The sequence below is a fragment of the Lutra lutra genome, chromosome X (assembly GCF_902655055.1).
Source record: "Lutra lutra chromosome X, mLutLut1.2, whole genome shotgun sequence".
Classification (NCBI taxonomy): Eukaryota; Metazoa; Chordata; class Mammalia; order Carnivora; family Mustelidae; genus Lutra; species Lutra lutra.
In genome coordinates, this window is record NC_062296.1 from 92,802,600 (window position 1) to 92,820,544 (window position 17,945).

At 53.2% G+C, this 17,945-nt stretch overlaps 1 protein-coding gene across 1 annotated transcript in view; it reads right to left on the reverse strand.

Moving 5' to 3' along the window:
- Positions 1 to 590: 590 nt before the first annotated feature.
- The window catches only part of WWC3 (WWC family member 3), a 109,583-nt gene continuing 92,228 nt past the window's right edge, over positions 591 to 17,945 (reverse strand). Inside the window, 12 exon segments of the mRNA XM_047715353.1 lie at positions 591 to 1,023; positions 2,766 to 2,893; positions 3,324 to 3,551; positions 5,664 to 5,756; positions 8,339 to 8,503; positions 12,423 to 12,588; positions 13,410 to 13,561; positions 13,894 to 14,061; positions 15,168 to 15,360; positions 16,298 to 16,384; positions 16,742 to 16,816; positions 17,606 to 17,726. Of these exon segments, the coding sequence (XP_047571309.1) occupies positions 957 to 1,023; positions 2,766 to 2,893; positions 3,324 to 3,551; positions 5,664 to 5,756; positions 8,339 to 8,503; positions 12,423 to 12,588; positions 13,410 to 13,561; positions 13,894 to 14,061; positions 15,168 to 15,360; positions 16,298 to 16,384; positions 16,742 to 16,816; positions 17,606 to 17,726 (1,643 nt within the window). The 3' untranslated portion in view covers positions 591 to 956.

The window sequence follows — 17,945 nt, forward strand, 5'->3', positions numbered from 1 at the left end:
CACGTCTGTGTCATAGCACTGTGTCCACCCGCGGACTCAAGGATTCTCCGAAAACGCGCGCTCCTAGCTCTCATGGCTTCCCTTCGTGACAGAGCCGTAGTGCGGGAGCTCCACGGGGCCTCGTCTGTCATGATCATCGGATGGGGCAGGCTCCGGGGGGCGGGGGGGGGGGCTCTGCCGGCGGTCTGCTGAGGGCGGGCTGTGCAGACGGCCACCCTGGACGGGCAGGCCTGAGGCCGGGCTGCGGGGGCCGGGAGGCTGCCCCAGACTCACGGCGAGCGCACAAAGACGCAGACGACAGGAGAGGCGGCCGGTGCGCCGTCCACATGGGGGACAGCTCGGCTCGCACGGCCCGTGGGCCGCCCGCAGGGCCGCAGCGCGTGCGACCGTGAGCGAAGGCAGAGTGCGGAGCGTGCGAGATACACGGTAGGTACGCGCGGGAAACGGATACAAGTGACGCGCTCAGCACAGAGTGTTTGCGGTTTGGGTGGCAGAAACAGAACCGGCCCCAAAGCTCCATTGTAACCGCATGACAAATACTGAAGCACAAAAGTTTTGTCTTTAAAATACATCTTAAAGTCCGTATTTTCCTTCAAGGAAAAAAAGTATTATAAATAAATTACAATACAGTGAATTTGCCTGAACTCACTTTGTTTCTGTCTTCCAGCCTTTAAGTCAAATAAAACAGCTTAAAAACTGTACATTCTTAACATGACAGCTGTTCTTTTACAAAATAACCTGTTTTCAGAGATGTCAGTTTCACAACAAGGAAAAACCAAGCCCTGTTGCCGTCACTATTATAAAATATATACGTATAGATATATGTGTGTGTGTTTTTTACAAAGTGTGTATATTAATAGCTTTGCACAAATATTTTAAGGACAAATTTAGCTAGTCTAAGAACTTCATGAAAATAAAACAGGCGGATAAATACTTCATGTGTACAAAGCACTATGTCAAACGTCGTCGGCAGGCAGAGGAGGCACATTAATCCTTGGTCTTGTAAAAAATGCTATCTTCTCCCTGGGATTGGAAAGGATTACAGGTTAGGAGTGGATGCAAATGCAACGAAAGCTCTCAGATTGATGACAGCTTTTCTCACTCATACAAGAAAACTGAACTTCTGTTCCTCACAACACATCTGTCTCTATACAGATTCTCTAAATTTTATTTTATTTTTTTAAAGATTTTATTTATTTGACAGACAGAGATCACAAGCAGGCAGAGAGGCAGGCAGAGAGAGAGGGAAACAGGCTCCCCGCCGAGCAGAGAGCCCGATGCGGGGATCGATCCCAGGACCCTGAGATCATGACCTGAGCCGAAGGCAGCGGCTTAACCCACTGAGCCACCCAGGAGCCCAATTCTCTAAATTTTAATACGAGTTATGAAGCCCCACATTATCCTAAGTTAGAGCGGCCAAGCACAAAGGATCACACAACGTAGGATCCCACTTACACTGAATGTCCAGAACCAGCAAAGCCTGGGGGAGGGCGGGGGTTGTGGGGCGGGGGAGGAGACGGGGAGGGGCTGCTTCATGGGGATACTGTTTCCTTCTGGGGCGAAGGAAATGTTCTGGAACTGGACAGAGGGGACAGGTGCGCATCGCTGTGACTGCACTAAATGGCATAGACCCGCTCACTTTAAAACGCTGACTTGTGGGGCGCCTGGGTGGCTCAGTGGGTTAAGCCTCTGCCTTCAGCTCAGGTCGTGATCTCAGGGTCCCGGGATCGAGCCCCGCGTCGGGCTCTCTGCTCAGCGGGGAGCCTGCTTCCTCCTCTCTCTCTGCCTGCCTCTCTGCCTGCTTGTGATCTCTGTCAACTAAATAAATAAAATCTTTAAAAAATAAAATAAAATAAAATGCTGACTTGTACACTATGTGACTTTTGCCTCAATTTTTTAAAAAGTCAGACACAAAAGAATATAGATGTCACCGTAACTCTCCTCATACGGAGAAACAAAAACAGGGAAAACTACCATACACTGTTCAAATTTAAGACAGTGATTATTCTGGTGTGGAAATCGGGGGGGGGGGGTGGAGAATAATGTTCGATTCTTCCCACGTGGGGTTGTGACATCTTACCAGTTTTATACACACAAAATGCACGCTTTCCTAAATGTCTGTTATGCTTCTGTTAAAGTTAAGTAAAAAGGCAAAGCTGATACGTGTGTGTATAAATATATGTGTGTAAAACCACTGTGCTGTTCACAATAACAAATATTGGGAAAGAAGGTTACAAAATAAAGTAGTTATGGGCGCCTGGGTGGCTCAGTGGGTTAAGCTGCTGCCTTCGGCTCAGGTCATGATCTCGGGGTCCTAGGATCGAGCCCCGCATCGGACTCTCTGCTCAGCAGGGAGCCTGCTTCTCCCTCTCTCTGCCTGCCTCTCTGCCTACTTGTGATCTCACTCTGTCAAATAAATAAATAAAATCTTAAAAATAAAACCAAAAACAAAAATAGAGTAGTTAGACAAATTACAGTGAAACATTACAGCCAAAAAAGAGGACAGATTATGTGGCAATGCAGGATATTTTTATTTAGGAAAAAAAAAGCTAAATGCACACTTGAACCCATGATGATGGTGGGCAGCATGTACAAAACTAGTATCTAGACAAAAGGATCAAAAGGCAAAAAGCTAATAGCAGTGGGGACTTCGCTTTTATTCTTAACTGCCTGTGGGGTTTAATTTTTAATATTTTTCACTTTTTATAATGACAATGGCAGGACAGTAAGAAGCAAGCCAGGAGGTGGGTCGTGGCCCTCCCTACCTGAAGGTCTGCACCTGGATGGGCTCCTGGTGGTTCTGGCCACGCAGCTGGCACACCCCTCTGGAGGCCTTCTTCAGCATCTTCTCAGCTGCCTGTTCTTGATGGAAGTCAAGTTTGGTCTGTCTTGTCTGGAACGGCAACATTGGATGAACGAGATATTATTACTTCTAGTTTTGAGGAAGAAGGAATAAAGCCACTGGGGCGCTGGGCTCCCAGAAGGGAGAAAGGGTGCCCCATCCACACACACCCCGGCAACGGCGGATCTTCAGAGGCGCTCCCGGGGGGCCTTGGGGTCGTGCCTGGCAGACACCAGACCCAGAACATTCCACTACAAAGCAGAGGGTGGCGATGCCAGCAGGAGGGTCTGGGGATCCTGCCCTCCAGCAGCCCCCACCTGAGGGAGCACCAGCTGCCTGGCCCACGGAGGGAGAAACCCAGTCCCTTCAGAGGAGCCCAGGGAGTGTTCAAAGTACAGCTTCATCTTCATGACCAGGCAGGCCCCGGATGCCGGTGGGACTCCGTAGCGGGCCTCGCCAGGCGGGGCCCGGGGCCTCTTACCTGCCTCTCAGCTTCCTTCAGCAGGCTCCGGAACCGCTCGTCCCGCAGCACCCAGTGTGGGAGGTCCGTCTGGCCTCGGAGCTGCGCGTCTTCTAGCCGCTGCCTCAGTTCCCGCAGGGTGCAGATCTCCTCGTTCAGCTGCCTCTGGCGCGTTCTGGAGGCCTGGAGATCCAGCTCCAGGTCCAGGGAGGTGCGGGCCATGAGCTCGGCCAGGGAGGACCTGCAGGGCTGCGGGGACGGTGGCTGTGAGCACACACGCTGAGCCGGGCCCGGCGGGAGGGCGGGGGAGCAGGGGGGGCCACAGCCAGTGACCTCAGCGGGGGGCGAGGTCCTTCCATGATGGGTGGGGACAGTGTTTCTCCCTGACATCATAGCCAATGTCAGACAAACAGAGATTTGGGCGAGATTAATTTAAGTCTCTAGCACAGTATCAAGTTAGCGATGCCAACGCTCTGCTCTAATGGTGACCTGTGCATTTGCAAAAGTGCGGAGAAAGAGACCCTCTCATATGGAGCTGCTGGGGTCAAAAATGGGTATGATTTTCAAAAGAAAAAAGTAATAAAAAATGGGTACAGGGTGCCTGGGTGGTTCAGTTGGTTAAGCGGCGGCCTTTGGCTCAGGTCATGATCCTGGAGTCCAGGATCGAGTCCCACATCGGGCTGCCAGCTCCACGGGCAGTCTGCTTCCCCTTCTGACCTTCTCCCCTCTCATGCTCTCTCTCACTGTCTCTCTCTCAAATAAATAAATAAAATCTTAACAAAAAATGGTACAATCTTTCTCAAGTTCTACTTGCCAATACACATCAAGCGACAAAATGTACATTTTCTTTGGTTCTGAAATTTCATTTTAATTTGCATTTGAAAGGCACAACTCGTAACATGCAGAAGTGATGCAATTAAAGTTTAGGATAGAGAAAACCTAAATATGTAACAAGAGGAAATGGATTAAGTAAATTATAAGGCCAGCAGAAAATACAGCCACACTGTAAAAAGTCAAAAAAATATATTGGAAAATCTTAAATGATCCCTGGTATAAAGGGGGAAAACCCTGTCATAAATCATCTGGGTGCCTTTGTTTAAAAGATTATATGTACCCACATGCAAGCTATCAAACCTTTCCTTCCCATATAAGCCTCAAGTAAGCAAACCTGCCACGTTTAAGAAAAGTCCTAAGATGAGAGAAGAATTTTGCGTGTGCTGCTGGGAACAGTACTTCCCACCCAATGGGAAACGACCCCAGGAAAGGCAGTTAACCCACAGCAGCGCTGTTCAGTGGGCTGGATAACTGTAGGCTTTTTACATGCACGTAACACTATTCCGCACACATACAGAACTGGAACGCAAACTCATGATCTAACTTAAGAAACCAAGTTTACTTAAAAAGCCCTGCTCAGGGGGTGCCTGGGTGGCTCAGTGGGTTAAAGCCTCTGCCTTTGGCTCAGGTCATGATCCCAGGGTCCTGGGATCAAGCCTCACATGGGGCTCTCTGCTCAGCAGGGAGCCTGCTTCCTCCTCTCTCTCTGCCTACTCTCTCTGAAAATTAAATAAAATGTTTAAAAAAAAAAAAAAAAAAGCCCTGCTCAGTTCCTAGTAGAGCTCAGCAGTTCTCAAGCAGGGGTGACCTGGCCCACCAGGGGGCGCTGGGCAGTGTCGGGGAGACAAGTTTGGTTGTCACAGGTGGGGGTGGGGAGCACAGGGTAGCCCCCCACAACCGTGACCCAGTCCGAAGTGTCAACAGCGCTGCTGCTGAGAAACACTTTTGTGGCTGAATTGTCTTTTCTTCTCGTTCCCAGTCAGCAGCTGCTCTAAATATAGGCACCACAAGAAAATCTGGATTTATTATTTCTTTGAAAGAATCTTAGCCTAAAAAAGACAAGGAACTGCTTGCTTACAAACAAAAAGCAACAAAACTCTGTAAACTGACGCCGCGGGGAGAGAAAACACTCGGCGGGTAAAGTAAATGGAAACAACAGGACAGGCCCATGTAGAAGACCGCCCTATGCTGAAAAACACAAATTTCTCAACTATACGTACCCCTTGTTGAAAAAGAAAAGAGGGTCTTTCATATACATTGGTTGGCTGTTAGTTTATTATATTTAAAGATGCAAAGATCATGAATTATCTTAGATCATGATGTTATCCTAGGAAATTAAGAAATATTGGTAACATTTTGACACTATATAGGCTCCTGAAAATCATACCTCAGTAAAGAAGAAAATAAATGCCTCTTTATAAAATATATTCCCTTTAAATTCATGTTACGTAAACTCTTACCATCTAAGTTCTGTAATACAACTCCCAGGGTAAGGCCAGGTTCCGTACGAGTTTATGTGGCACGTACCTGCTTGTAGCGAAGGGTCCGTCTTTCCAAGGTGTTTCGGACAAACGGGGACTTCCGGGGCAGCGTTGAACTGTCGCTGTCACTCCGGTAAAGCTGTGCCAAAAAGAATGATGTTCAGAAACACTTTCTCAGAAATGCACTATTCACGCTCTCTGTGTATCCGAACTGCGTGATTCCCCGTCGCCTCGCACTGATAAGATGGCCACTTGAACTCCGCCTTCTGGGCTCGGGGACGAAATCTACTTCAAGTACCAAGTAAGATCAAAGACAAACCCGAACAAACCAAGTAAGCAAACTGACCCCCCACAGTCCCTCACATGACATGTCACCCGAACCGTGGGACGCTTCCAGGGGGGTGGCGTCAACAAGCCTCCCGCCCCGCCAGCACCGGCAGGGACTCTCGGGGCCCTGCGGCGCTCACCGAGCCAGCAGTGGCCTGGGTGCCTCTCATTTGCTTTCGGTCCTTCTAGCTTGCTCTATTCCTGGCTTTGCCAAGAGCTGGAAAAAGAATGACTTTCTCAGAAGAGACCTGTTGCTGGTAGTGGGACAAGCCAACACCACTAACAGCCACTGTGCCCGTCCAGGGAAAAGTCTGCTTTTAAAGAGAACAAGAAATAACACCTTCTTCATGGGAGCCAAGACAGCCGGTGGCGGGTTCCTGCTTCGGGGTCAGTGTGCATCTGTGTGAAAGCCACGGCCCCTAGCTCCGTGGCTGCTCTCCCACGCCAGCTAAGCCCAGAGACCCAGCAAAGGCTGTGGCACGGCAGTGTCCGTGTCCCCTCGCTCGATCACGAGCAACAGAGAAAAATGACGAAGCCTCTAAAAGCATCAACTGCAAATGCTTGTACGCAGGGCATGGAACCCAGCATAGGAGCTGGACGCCCTCCTCTGGGGAAGGTCTCCTGCTCCACCACACAGCAGACCCCGGCACGCTCTGTGCTGGGTCGGCAACAGCCTACGGTGAGGAAGGGACGAGAGGGCAGCCCTGGGTCTAGAGCCTCCAGGCAGGCATCCGGTTGAGCACAAGCCTCCGGGGAGCTACAGCCTGATGGGGCCAGAGTGCCCGAACCTGACCAGTGGGACCCAGGGCAGCCACGACGGGACACCTTGCTTCTGCGGGGACAAGCGAGGCAGGTCCTGCAAATGGCCCCGGGGCAGCTTGGGCCACCTGGCCCTGCCCCCTGCTGTTCTCTGCCCCCCCCCCCGCCCCACTATGCCTCAAGTTAAAGGATTAACTTTGCTCCAAGAAGGGTCTGGTCCTTGCCAGAAGTGACCGATAACCCCCTGGAAAGTCCTGTCTGAGTGTCTCTGTTTATCAGGGGACCTCGAGCCAGGCCAGTCCCTGCCAACAATGTGATTTATAGTGGGGGTCGTAGGCCATCAGCTTGACCTGTGGAGGGGCTGGAGACGAAGGTCAGGCATGCAGGCAATCAGTGCTCTGTGACTACCTCCCACAAAACCCGGCTGGCAACACTCCATGCGGGCGGCCTCTCCCAGCAGGGACGAGTGACCAGAGCCGTCCGCACAATCCCGCTGGAAGAGACCCAGAAGCTTGCGGCAGGTCTTCCTGAGCGCTGCCCTATGTGCCTCTTCCCTCTGCTGACCTGGGTCTAGATCCTTTCACCATAAGAAACCACCACTGTGAATATAGCGGCTTGGCTGAGTTCTGTGGGTCCTAGTAAGTTACGGAAACTGAGTGTGGGCGAGGGGACCCCCGAACCATACTCCCGGTGTCTCGTCTCCCACACACACCCGAGCCCGTTTTTCTCGCGTGACTGAGACGCAGCCAGCTCCCCGGCAGTCCCCGTCAAGGGAACGTGTGTTGCTTCAACGCCCCAGTTCAGAGGTGGGGAGGGTCAAAGTTCTCGTCCATCCAAACAGCCCCATCAGGCCCCTGGATCATGACATTTATCCTTCAAATTCCCTTCTCTTTCCTAATCCGTCCTGTCACTGTCATACCACCACTGCCAGCCAAGCTCCAACATGTGGTCCTATCTTCAAGGACCACAGTGGGATTCTCAACATCAGAATCACCAGGGGTCCTTCCCAAGCCGCACCTCAGTGAAGCACCATGAATCCCGAGGGTGGGACCTGGGCACCAGCATTCTAGGAGGCCCCACCTCCACCCTCAACGGCACTGACACAACTTCAGAGCAGGGCACAGCCCCGGCTGAGAACCACCGTTGTCTCCTGCCATCCCCTCGAGCTGAGAATTTACGTGCTGGGGGGTCCGAACCCGGCCTCCGTGTCCCGAGTCTTCAGCGCTGCTGTCTGCCCTGGGAGCCGGCTGAGTGACACGTCAGGACTCCTGACCGCTCAGTGGCCTGATTTCCCAACCTCAACCCAATTCAGGATACTCCCTGTTCCGACCCATTACTCCACAGGCCACTGTGGAAACGATTCTCTGGGCTTCCCAACCGTGAGCTGGAGCACACACGAAATGACAATCCGGGAAGAAATGTATGAGAATCTTGAGGACACCCACAGGGCGACAGGCACGGGCGAGGGGCGAGAAGGAGCAGCCACACGGATCGCACAGCCCCGGTGCACCGCGCTGGTCGCCGGCACTCGGGGAAACACACAGGTCTTTCAGGATGAACAGTAAAAACGAGACACGACGGGGGGCAGGAAAAAAGAAAACATCTCAGACAAGCGGCAAAGGAATTTCAACTTACTCTGCAAACGTACTGGCTTCGCGCTCCAGGGGAGAAGGTCTGCGACCGCACGATTGTGCTACTCCGAACGAAAGGCGACCCTCGGGCCCTGCGGCCGGGCCTCTCCTTCGGGAGACTCGCCACTTCGTCCAGGAAGACGTCTTCTGTGTTGGTTTCTTTATCGACCTAGAGAGTAGTTCGTTATTACCGTGACTTGTTTAAGGACATGAGTGATAAGCGTCACATGAATGCCCCTGGCCTTCTCCACTTAGACATTTGTTTTGTTTTGTTTTGTTTTTAAAGATAATTTACTTATTATTTTTTTAATTTTTTTTAAAGATTTTATTTATTTACTTGACAGACAGAGATCACAAGTAGGCAGAGAGGCAGGCAGAGAGAGAGGAGGAAGCAGGCTCCCCGCTGAGCAGGGAGCCCGATGTGGGGCTCGATCCCAGGACCCTGGGATCATGACCTGAGCCGAAGGCAGAGGCTTTAACCCACTGAGCCACCCAGGCGCCCCAATTTACTTATTATTTTTACAGAGAGAGACAGCGAGAGAGGGAACACAAGCAGGGGGAGTGGGAGAGGGAGAAGCAGGCTCCCCACTGAACAGGGAGCCGGATGTGGGACTCGATTCCGGGACTCTGGGATCATGGCCTGAGCCGAAGGCAGACGCTTCACTTGGCTGAGCCCCCCAGGCGCCCCATGCGGATGCATGCTTTGACCACTTGCCACCAGCCTTACATTTGGGTCACTATCATCTCGTGCCTAACTGGCACAGCACGCTTCTGACCAGTCTCCCCGGTTCCACAACTCCTTCCCGGCTGCAGTCTCCACTCAACCCAGCAATGAGGGAGAGCCTGGTAAAGCTGGTTAGAGGCAGCAGTTCCACTCCCAGACATTCACTCAAGAGAGCTGAACACAGGTGTTCGAACAAACACTCGCACGCGAACAATCACTGCGGCGTTATTCACGTAGCCAAAAGGTAAAAACAGCCCGAGCGTCCATGCATGGATGGACGGATAACCAAAGAGCGGAACACCAATCAAGGAAATACTACTCCGCCACGGAACAGAGGGAAGGTCCCAGAACAGGCAAATTCCTAGGCAGAAAGCAGACTGGGGGTTGCCAGGGGCTGGGGGAGATGGGCTGGCGAGCGACAGTCTCACAGGTGCGAGGCTTTACGTCGGGATGATGGAAAGCTTTTGGAACTGGACAGAGCAGGGGCCGCCCACGTTGTGAACAAGCTAAATGCCTCTGAACTGTTCACTGTGAAGTAAGTTCCCTTCATCTTCTGTACATTTCATGCCAATTTTAGAAAAAGAAAAATCATGGGGTGCCTGGGTGGCTCAGTCGGTTAAATAGCCAACTCTTGATTTCAGCTCAGGTCATGATCTCAAGCCCTGGGCCGGGTTCTGCGCTCAATGTGGAGTCTACTTGGGATTCTCTCTCCCTCTGCCCCCACCCGCTCCCCACCCCGTCACACGCACACTCTCTCAAATTTAAAAAGAAAAAAAAAAAAGAAAGAAAGAAGAAAAAATCCACAGAAAACCTTAAGTCAGATCATGTCAACCTTGTGCTCAGAACCACCCACCACATTCCTGATCATCTCAGAGGAAAGGGAGAGTCCAGAGTGGGCCCTGCATGATCTGGTCCTTTCACTTCCCTCTGCGCTCGGCTCTGACGACCACCCTGCCCCCCCCTGCCCCACACTGGTCTCACTGCTCTCCTGTCGTCAGCCCCCTGAAGCCCCCCACTCGGCTCCGGAGTCTCCTGCCTTGAGGCTTCTGTTCAAAAACTGCGTTCTCCGTGACGCTTCCACAGCCTTTCATCCTTTTTTATTGTACGATAACACGTAAAATACAGCTTAACCGGTTTTCAGTGTACAGTTCAGTAGTTTTAAATACATTCATGTGCTTGGGAAACAGAGCTCTAGAAATTCTTCATCTTCCCAAATGGCCTCTGTCCACATTAAACAACTCCCTATCCTCCTGTCCCCTAGTGACCACCTTTGTATGTACTTCCTGTCCACATGAACCTGTAAGTGGAATCGTACTGTATTCTCCCTCCCATGGCTGGCTGATTTCTCTGAGCACAGTGTCTTTAAGGTCTGCCTGTGTTGTAGAATCTAAGAGGATTTCTTTCTTTTTGAAGACTGTATGACACTCCGCTGCTTGGACAGACCACCTTTTCCTTATCCATTCATCAGACGATGGACACTGGGCTCCTTCTATCTCTAGGAACAAGGGTGTGCAAACATCTCTTAGAGACTCTGAGGTCAACCTTTTTGGATATATATCCCGAAGTGGGATAATTGGATCATACGGCAGTTCTAAGTTTTGGAGGAACCTCTATACTTTTATCCGTACAGGCTGCACCATTTTACAATCCCGATCTAAAATATAAATGCAGGGGCACCTGGGTGGCTCAGTGGGTTAAGCTTCTGTCTTCAGTTCAGGTCATGATCTCACATGACCTCCTGGGATGGAGCCCCCCATCGGGCTCTCTGCTCAGCAAGGAGTCTCTTCTCCCTCTCCCTACCTCTCTGCCTGCTTATGATCTCCATCTATCAAATAAATAAATAAAATCTTTTTAAAAATAAATAAATATAATATAAATGCAAATATATATATATATATATATATATTTTTTTTTTTTTTCCTTTTGACAGAGAGACAGAGACAGCAAGAGAGGGAACACAGAAGGAGGAGTGAGAGAGGGAGAAGCAGACTCCCCACCAAGCAGAGAGCCCGATACGGGGCTCAATCCCAGGACCCTGCGATCATGACCTGAGCTGAAGGCAGACACTTAATGACTGAGCCACCCAGGCGCCCCGCAAATCTCTAAATGTAAACCCCTTCTAAAATAGGAAATCTTTCTAAAAATGCAAACCGCACTTCCCTACCATCCTGTCCTCCAGCAGCCCTCGTCTCAAGCACGGCTGTGTCTGCTGAGTTACCGTGTTGCCACCCACCCCCACAACTAGGGCAGATTTCCCATTCATTTTCTTCATGGCCGCATCTACACTGCCCAGCGCCCGCCCACGTGCATACGCAGAGAGAGAATGCGGTCAAGAACAAATAGCTGGGGAGTTCTGGTGAAGAACATATGGGTATTTGTTCCATTACTCGAGCAATTTGTAGGTTTGAAGTATTTCAAAATTAAAATTGGGGTTGGGGGATGGGCATGACGACCGCACACCAAACTCACCTCCCACAGCCCCCTCCCCCATTCGAGCCCATACTTTAAAAGGTCTTAAAACGCTGAACCCCAGCAACCACTGGGAGGCTGGGCCACAGAACCACTCATGTAGAGCAGCCGCACGTGTGCAGTTGGGAAGCTGACACCATGTCTCTCGGGACTTATGCTTTGGGGTGACAGTGGGGGTCACGATGATGAGACAGTTCGAGGAGTTGAACGGTTGGGAGAAAACTTTCCCCAGAGCATGGAGGTAGCGTCTCCCAACCTCACAGGCTTCCTTAGACATCTGTCACGGCAAACGTGAAAGACATCCTCGCTGAAAACGTGGCCCTGGGCACAGCTAAGATCGGGTGAACAGAAGGGGCGACGGGGCCAAGGGCCACTTCGTAGTGCCTAACGTCACAAGGGGAGCAAAGAGAGGAGACGCGTCCAAGCGATGACACGTGAGACCTCCTGAGCCATGTGGGGCACTGAAGATGGGAGCGGGTCACCGCCGGGCGACACGGAGTCCCGATCTGCCCTTTCTAGCTGAAACTGTTCTTTCTTTTCAACTCAGAGTCGGGGACATTTCTGTGGTACCTGCTGTGCCCATGTTAAGCCATCTACAGATTTAGGCCCTTCCCTTCTCTCCCTCGGCTCTCTGAGAAATGCCCCTGGGCTACAGCCCTCTGATCCAACGCCACACGGCCCCCACAGCCACTGTCACAGGGAGAGTCTGCAGGTAAGCCATGGCGTTCTGCTCTCACGTCGGAGCCTGTCAGCTTCATCTCGTCCGTCTCCTCCACCCATCCCCTCCCATTTCGTGGGGGTGGGGGGCACACACGCCCTCCTTCCAGGGCCGTGCCAGGGGCTGGGCGGCAGAACATCGGGGAGCCCCAAAAGTCCCCTGAGCCTTTCCACTCACCTTTAGAGGTGGGGGCTGAAGTTTCTCGGGGCTGTAAGGGTCGGCCTGGCCAGCAAATGCATGTCCGTGGAGGGGGTCGCCGCCCACACAGCAGGGCTCCGGGTGTGGGGGGCTGGTCTGGGCACAGCTGCTGCAGCCACTGTCCACCGAGTCAGCCTGCCAGCTCCTGCAGACAGACGTTGCAGAAGCCCCCAGCGTGTGGGTCAAGGTGGCCTTCTTCCCCTTCCTCTTTTCTTCCCCAACTTCCTCTGTCCGCCCTGCCCTCTGTCCTTCATCAGGGATTCTCCCATGAATTTTACTAGTGTGGGGTGAGTTGAACCGATGGTAACAGCTCTCCAGGATTTCCTGTTTTGCATTTTGTGGATCTTTCCCTTCCTCCCCATCCCATACATAAAACATTCTGTGTAACCACCGTTGAATTTGGTAAAAAGCCCTCACCAGAATGGACGTGTCACAAAAACAAAAGATACTGTTTCTTACAAAACTGGGGAAACAGCACATCACGGGACCGGGTGCCCTGCCACAGAAGCACCCAGCGAGACCTACGTGCTGTCAGTGGTCGCACACATGCACTCTTCCCATCAGGTCAAAGGGCCTGTTCTCTAGGGGACACGACATGATGAGGCCTTGCAGTAAAAGGGCCTGTGTGTCTCTAGCACCCAAGGTCAGCACCCTGAGCCCTCGCTCCCAGCCTCCCCCACCCCCACCCGGCTTCCCGCCAGCCGCTGAATACCACACTCTAGCCCTCCGCCATGAACTTCCCTCCCTGCAGTAAATCCAGGCAAAGCCCTTCAGAAGCAGCAGGAAGCTTTGGAAACAGGATGCTCTTCGTGGAAAATGTGGAAGTAAAGCAGTATCAAGGTGCTTCCAGAAGGGATCGGACAGAAGTCCATTCCCTCGCGGCACTGGCCCATCTACTGTGTGGCACCACCACTGCACAGCGGCCGCCGCCGAGTCAAGGCTCGGCCAACAGGCCGCCTCCGGTACCTCTCAGACACGGCCTCGGCCAGCTCCTCCTTCCGCCCCAGCTCGAGGATCTCGTCCTCGGCGCACTCCAGCTTCACCCGTTCCTCGGCCAGCTCGCGCTCCACGGCCTGCAGCTGGGCTGTGGTTCTGGCCAGCAGCGCCGTCACCGCATCCTGCGGGGGGTACAAGGTCAGCGCCTGAGCCCTGGCTGGCCGCCCTCAGAAACTCTCCAGGGGCAAGGGGTGCCCGCCGCGCCAGCGGGACAGGGCCGGGCCACCTCGTGCAGCTCTGAGGGCTGAAGTTTTAAAACCACCAATGCGTCACCCCCCATCACTAGCTCGTCTACATTAAAGCCATGGTCGTGAACGGCCACACACACCGAAACCTCCCATTCCCGTGCCTTCCCCTGAACCTGCCTCTTGGGCACCGCTGCGCAGAGACGCTCGTGAGAGACGAAGCCCCTGGGACAGTGGGTGCCCGCAGCACGAGAGGTGGACACACGTACCGTCTTCCCGGCGGTGGCAGCTTGTGTGGGGTCCCCAGCAGCAGCCCCCAGCCGCTCGCTCTCCCTCGCCCTGGGCGGCCCGCAGCTGCTGAACACCTGCACCGCGTACCAGCGCAGCTGCATTTCGCTGGACCCCTCGTAGTCCGCCAGGTTGATCTGAGCAATGCCCTGCAAGGGTGTTTAAAAAAAAAAAGCAGAACGATTTCACCTTACCAAGGGGAATCTCATAAAACATCAGGGTTGCCCTTCGATTGTAACCTTGTAACCGGAAACGCAGAATGTGTCATTGCTCTCCAAAGGACTACAGTGAAATGAAAGTGGTAACAGAGGGTATCCTTGAGGGAGGCTCCCGGACCACTGCTTCAGCCCCTTAGGGAGGTGCCGAGAGGGACTGGGGCAGAGAGTGGCCAACGTGGGGGAGGGGAGGTCAGGCTCAGGGTCCGCCCACTGATGAACTGCAGAATCACTCGGAGATTCCGGAAACAAGAGAGGGCTGGCCAAACTGCACCATCTAATTCTAAAGCCGAGGGGTGAGACCAAGGGGAGAAATTCCAACCTCACAAAGAAACCATCCTTGCTGCTGGGTCACAGCCCCGGACAGGGCGTGGTTGGGGTACTGAGCACAAGCTGCTCGCACTCCCAGTTCAAGGAGGACCAGGTAAAACCGAGAGCAGCCTGTACATGTGAATTTCAAATAAACAATGGATTTCTTTACAGTGTAAGTATGTCCCAAATATTGCATGGGACATACTTATCTTAATAAAGAATCCACAGCTTATCTGAAATTCACGTTTAACCGACCATCCTCTATTTTTATTTGCCCAATTTCTCAACCCTACTTAGTTCCCTCAACTGAAAATGGGGGTCTTACAGACGTCTTGCAAGGGTTAGTTGAGATAATATATTTAAAGTTACTATATTTAAAGCACACTTGGCAAGACAAATCCCTTTCTGTACTCCCAGCTGCAGAGATCACTTCACAGGACAATTTCTAAGCAGCCCACCACCGGAAAAAGGAAGGAGGGGAGGGAGGGTAGGAGGGAGACGGGAAGGAATGAGGGGAGGCAGAGACAGAGACAAAGGAGAGAGAAAGGTGGGCAGACAAAGAAGACAAAAACAAAGAAAGGACAAAAGATGGAGCAACAAGAACGAACGAAAGACCAAAAAAAAGAAAGGCAGAAAGACAAGAAGAGAAGGGGCAGGAGAGAGACAAAGACTGTTGGGAACACAAAGAGAGGCAGGGGAGGGGCGGCGGAGGGAGGGGAAGGACGCACCAGCAGTTCCTCCTGCAGCTGCTGAGTCAGCGCACACACGTACAGCTGCAGTGACTTCAACGTCAACATGCTTGAATGCACAGGGATTCTGAAAATTTCATTGAATACCAGGGGGGCCTGGAATTCCAGAGCCTTAGAGCAGTAGGTGCTCGGGGCGCCAGAGTCGACCGGCGGCACATAGACTCGGATGTGTCTGGAGCCAGAGAGAGGGAAGAAAAAACAGAGACGTGACACTCCCTGACACATCTGTGTGATACAATGCACAAACTTCATGTATGTGTATACGCACTCCCCTGCTGGGATGCCCAAGGGCAGAATTTTAAAGTCTTTTGGAAAAGGTCCTCTTCTCAACTAAGAGTAAGCCCAAGAACTGACGTGCCCCCTGAGACCAGGGGAGAAACGCTCACGAAGGGAAAGGCTTCCAAGTCAGGAGCTAGGACTTTGGAGGAGTCAGACACAGGACCTGCTTCCACCAGCTTTGTGGGAAGCCGCCGGCACTGATCTCTCCACGGCCTCCTGGCTCCCTCTTCAAGCTCCGCGTGCCTGGCCTCCAACACCGCTCATACCAACCTGGGCTTCCCGCCCTGTCCACCCCCAGCACGGAACAAACGAGAAGCACAAACACCAGCTGCAAGGACAGCATGACGGTGGGCAAAATCCCAGGGTGAGCCCGCGGCCACTGACCACCGGGCTGCTCCCGAGGCCTTCAGAAGACAAGCTTTAAAGACTCCTGGAAGGGCCTGCACCCTTGGGCTCAAGGAGACCGTGAGCGGTGCGCTCAGCCGCCGGGTGAGGGGCCCGGCCGCACAGCCAGCCCGGGCCACGGGGCTCCTAGTGGTGGTGCCCGCCTGGCACAACCCTGCGTTCTCCCTTGTCCTTCGCTCAGACAAGGGCCCCGGCTCCCGCCAAAAGCTTCTCCGTTCGCTCTGCACGACCGCAGCATGAGGCGCCGCCGCGTCACCCACTCTTCTGAACACCACTGAGCCTTCCCGCGCAGACGCTGCCTGGCGTTTTACCGGGAATGAGCCCTGGCACGCGCGCGCCCCAGGCATCCTCTCCCCTGACAGGGGCCACCACTGCCGGCTGGTCCCCGGACCCCGGGGAGAAGCGCTGTCGCCAAGCTGGCTTACATCTTGCAGTCCTCCTTCAGGACCAGCCCCGCCACGTTCTTCAGCTGGAGCAAGTTCACGAGAAGACACTCGTTGGCGCTGTCAAGCCTGGGAAGTAAAGAGCAGCTCGAACTGGCACTCCCAGACCCAGGGTGGAGACCTCCCGGGGGCCTGTGCCCCTGCGGCCACCTCCCTGGGCGTCCTGGCCCCGTGAGGGGACAGCTCCCTGACACAACGCTCAGTGCTGGAGGACGGCCATGGAGCCGCTCTGGCCCAGGCCTCCTTCCTGCCACCTCTGTCCCCTCCCGGGAGCCACTGAAGCGGGCCAGGCCGGACCAGGCCAGGAATAGCACCCAGACAGCGGGGGTCCCCGCATCCCTCCCGGCCTGGAAGTGCGGGTCACCGGGTGGGCACCATCTACAGATCAGTTCCAGGAGCGACAGGGCAGGAGTGTCCCGTACTCACAAGAATCCCACGTGGATCTGGGGCCCTTCGTTCCCACAGGCATCTCCGGAAGCAGACTCGTCGGCATCTTCACTCCTAAACAAAGCGGAGGGTCTGTGGCGTTACCGCCCAGCGCACAGGTGACCGCACAGGTGACCGCGGGCTCTCCAGAAGCTCTCTGGTGCTCCGGGCGCTTCTACCGCCAGGGGCTTTCTTACGCTGTGACTTAAGTGACCTCTGATTGTGACGGAAAGGACACAGCAGGCCCACGACATACCTCCGTGGGGACCCGCCTACAAAGTGCTGTTGTCTTTGAGCAAACTAGCTCGGGAAACCGCTCCAAACCACGGGCGCTACTCGGGGCAAACTTCCGAACTAACTCTTATACCATGTGTGACAAGTAAAATGTGTGATAGACACCGGGAAGGAAACAATGATGTCAAACGTGTCAAATCAAAACACAGCCCAGAATCCCAAGAGGTGTTCTGTCGTTACGAAGGGATTCCCCTAGCTTAGGAAAGAGGGGAAGGAGCGAGAACATTCACTTCTAACGAGTGCCCTTTCTAGAAGGGCAGGTCTCTCTTGTCCACTGGCTCTCCTTTTCCAGCTAGCAGGGGCTTGGGCCTCCAGCTGACCAGGGCCAGACAGGAGGAAGTCATGCTCAAGCCACGGAAGGAGGGCCATCCTCCAGCCACCACACAGAAGCTGGAGGACTTTTCTTGGCAGGTTGCTAAGGCCCAACTATCAAGGTGGAGAGAAGCCCAGAGGAGATGCTAGCCTTGGAGACACACGTTTGCGACACTGCACAAGTCCCCATACGCACACGTCTTGTGCCTGACAGTAACACTGTGGGAAGTCTACTGAGGGAGGAGATCAGCTTCTAACCTTTTGTTTGGAGGCTCAAATACCCCGCTATCACTCGCCAGCGAATAATCCGACAGGCATGCGGACACTCGGCGTGCTCTCCTCTCCAGCCTCCTGGCACTGTCTTCTCGAAGAGTCACTGCTATAAACAAAAGACACACCTGGGGTCAGGAGGTGACAGCACAGGGGGGCCAGGGACCGTGATGCCAAGAAATGAACACCGTATGTTAGGGCACATACAGACTTACTAAGTGTTCCAAAGACACGCCATTCTATACACAGACATCATCATACATACATGCGTATGTTTAAATTTGCTGCACTCAAAATTTTTTTTAATATTGAAAAACTGAAAAAATAG